The sequence below is a fragment of the Carex rostrata genome, chromosome 2 (genome assembly GCF_964058835.1).
Source record: "Carex rostrata chromosome 2, lpCarRost1.2, whole genome shotgun sequence".
In the NCBI taxonomy this organism is placed as follows: Eukaryota; Viridiplantae; Streptophyta; class Magnoliopsida; order Poales; family Cyperaceae; genus Carex; species Carex rostrata.
In genome coordinates, this window is record NC_135919.1 from 7,790,198 (window position 1) to 7,793,634 (window position 3,437).

At 33.3% G+C, this 3,437-nt stretch overlaps 1 protein-coding gene across 1 annotated transcript; it reads left to right on the forward strand.

The window, feature by feature from the left end:
* DEG5 (DEGP protease 5) lies at positions 1 to 2,897 on the forward strand. The gene is made up of 6 exons (XM_078321867.1): positions 1 to 284; positions 695 to 853; positions 1,374 to 1,526; positions 2,069 to 2,279; positions 2,366 to 2,440; positions 2,643 to 2,897. The coding sequence occupies exons 1-6, from the start codon at positions 12 to 14 to the stop codon at positions 2,747 to 2,749; spliced, it is 978 nt and encodes a 325-aa protein (XP_078177993.1). The 5' UTR covers positions 1 to 11; the 3' UTR covers positions 2,750 to 2,897.
* Positions 2,898 to 3,437: the final 540 nt, after the last annotated feature.

Sequence of the window (3,437 nt, forward strand, 5' to 3'; positions counted from 1 at the left end):
GATCGTAGTAGATGTACGGATGTAGAACAGAACCAATGGTGGTGCTCGCGCCATCTCCTCCTCCCTCCGTTTCTCTCTCGCCTCGCTCCTGTTCTCCTCCTCAGAACCTCCTCGTAAAATCTACGAAACCTTTACCAAAAGATTACAATGGACATAGGCGAGCTCTCCTTCTACTAGCCTCTTCGTCTCTCCTTCTAGGCTTTGTACCTTCTTCCCGAATTGCAAGAGCTCAAGAGATTTACGAGCTCGAAGAGGATGAGAGAAGAGTCGTTCGAATTTTCCAGGTCAGACTGACATCTAGTCTGCGTTTTTTTTTTTTTTTATATATATAGTGTGATTTTCCGTTTTGGGTAGAGGACACCAAATATTACCTCTTTACTAAAACAGATATTTGCAATGTGACCCTCAAAGTTTAAAATATATTGTAATTGTATAGTCCTTTCTTTTTTTTGAACTCAAATGTTCATGAACTTCCCAGTTTCTTATTTTTTGCCCTGTAATATAAATGTGGAAAAAAGAGAGCTATTTTGGTAACTTCGGAGAAGTCTGTGGATGTGGATGTGGATGAAATGTGACATTAATCCTTTGTGAATGGCATCATAACTGCTCTTATGAATTGATGATATTTTGTTAGGGCATGTGAAAATTATTACTGTCTGTCAGTTTTTATTAAATGAAGCGGTTGCAATTGAAGGAAATGTCTCCCTCTGTGGTGTTCATCAAAGACATACAGATCAAGCCAAATGCAAAATCGGCAGCAATAGATGGTCTAGAATTTAGTGAAGATAATTTGAGAGATGCAAAAGTTGAAGGTACTGGATCCGGGTTCATTTGGGATAATTACGGTCACATTGTAAGATTCAATTCTGGTTACTCTTTCTCTATTTTCATGAGTATAGATCTTAAACTTGCAAATGAAGCAATTGCTTTATCAAATTCACAGTAAATATGTAAAATTAATTCTGGGAGATTTTCATGTATACCCCTCAAAAACTTCAAAATTACTCCTCAAAAGCTTTGAAATTACCCCTCAAAAACTTTTAAATTTCATGTCGACGGAACATTTTTCACACAGACTACATTTTTGTATTTTTTTTAATAAACTGTAAAATGGGTATTTTATAAATTCCAAATGAGTTTATATAGAAAAATCAATAAATTGGCTAAAATTGCAAGTTTTTGAAATTTAGAAGGGTAAATATGATATTATGAATTTTAGAGGGAGAATTACGTAAGGCTGAAGTTTTGAGGGGTATACATGAAATTCCCCCAAAAATTTGCTGGTAACAACTAGAGAGTAGTTGTCGACCTTTTATGTCAATTTATCGCTAGCGAACAAACTTACACCTCTATGAACTTGATGCTTTAATTAGGTGACAAATTATCATGTTATAGCAAAGTTGGCTACTGATCAAGCTGGGTTTCATCGGTGTAAGGTGTATTTAGATGATTCTAGTGGTGGTTCTTTTCTTAAAGAAGCAAAGCTTATTGGATTTGATCCGGATTATGATCTAGCCGTTCTAAAGGTCGTGATTATTAGGTGGTTTGTTCTTGTTTCAGTATAATTGATTTAAATTATTGGAGGATAGTAAGAGTCAGGCTATGGTATGCATAGCACATATTGGTTCGTACTTTGGATCAATATCTCCATTTCCAAAGTCAAATCAAACAGTCGATCTAAATCGTTGAACATGATCTCCATATGAAAATTTACATGTATATCAAATTTTACATTATTTAGAAACTTTTTTACTATATTTTTAGGTAGGTAGAAAATAATTAAATCTAAAGATTCTAGATCATTCAAAAGTAGTAAAAAAATTTGTAAAAAATATAAAATTTAGTCTGCAAGTACATTTTCATATGGAAATCATGTTGAACGGTTCAAATCGACTATTTGAAAATGAAAATATTATTTCGTAGTATGAACCAATCCGTGCTATGCATAGTACCATCGCCTCACTCGAATAGTAATATTATATTCAAAGATGAAAGTTTTTCCTTGAAGTCCAGGGATAGATTAAAAATTATCTGATATTTGAATGCCCTTTGTGTGAAATTAATTTAGGTCGATGTAGAAAAGAATAAGCTGAGGCCAGCTCTTATTGGAAGTTCAAGAAATTTACGAGTGGGACAGAGCTGTTTAGCTATTGGCAATCCGTACGGTTATGAGCGCACTTTGACTACTGGTGTGGTAAGCGGTTTGGGTAGAGAGATACCATCTCCAAATGGGAGTTCCATCAGAGGAGCTGTACAAACAGATGCTGCTATTAATGCTGGTATATTTTTGTTCTGTAGACTAATTATTTATGGCACTATGTTATCTAAATTCTAAACCTGTAATTATTTATAAACAATGTCCCAGGCAACTCGGGTGGGCCTCTGGTTGATTCATACGGCCATGTAATTGGAGTTAATACAGCTACCTTCACACGCAAAGGTAAACAATTTAAGTTATATCAAACTTTTTGGGCAAATTGTGAGCTAATATGGAAGTTTTATTATTGTAGAATGACAATTATTAAAAAAAAAAACATGTGTTTTTGCATATGTGAGTTTTAATAGATAGAAGATCATTAAACCCTAAACCCTAATCCATGTAGTCAACAAAAAATGTTTGACAAATAATATGTGATATGCAGGAACCGGTATTTCTTCAGGTGTAAATTTCGCAATTCCGATAGATATTGTTGTGAGAACGATCCCTTACCTTATTATCTACGGGACCTCGGTCAGAAATAGGTTTTGACTGTTTATTTGTATAGTAAATTATAAAAATTGCATTTCATCTGTAAATGTTGATTATTTACAACTTTATATACATGATTTTTGTGTACTAGTAAAATGAATGTAGAGTTATATGTGAATTCTTCCTAACAAGAAACTATGATTTCTTTTTCTTTTATGCCATTGATTTTTCTAAAACTAAACTAGTTCTGTTGAAATTTTCAATAATAGTTAATTATTTTTATTTTTTTGCTGAACCTTTTGATCTCAACTTAGGTATACTTCAGTTCCATTTTATATAGTGTTTTTTTTTTTTTTTTTTTTTTTTTTGGGGGGGGGGACAATTTACCCTATGATTGGAATAATGGTGGAGCGAGAATTTAGATAGTTTCAATTGAAAAGAGATGAAATGAGATGATTCTAAATTAAATTTGCTGATCGGAATGATAGGAGGATAATTCAATTCAGTTCAGGCGTTCAATATAAAGCCCTAAACTTCACTTAATTTACCAATTATGCTATTTAAACCCTAGAAATTAGGGTTTGACAAAGAGAGCAAAGGAGATTAAGGTAGAGAAGATCTATGCGATCTTATTGGATGTTTTTGCCTTCCTGGTGTTGAACAACATGAACAAACACGACGAGTGAGGAAGATGAGGTTTTTTTCTTTTAAAATAAATATGGTATATCCGTATATGTACAGTGGCATT

Excerpts from the sequence above, each read along its gene's own strand:
- DEG5 (XM_078321867.1), top strand. The coding sequence starts at position 12 with ATGTACGGATGTAGAACAGAACCAATGGTGGTGCTCGCGCCATCTCCT. Across the intron at positions 285-694 it reads GAGTCGTTCGAATTTTCCAG|GAAATGTCTCCCTCTGTGGT; the intron begins GTCAGACTGACA and ends TTGCAATTGAAG. Across the intron at positions 2,441-2,642 it reads AGCTACCTTCACACGCAAAG|GAACCGGTATTTCTTCAGGT; the intron begins GTAAACAATTTA and ends TGTGATATGCAG.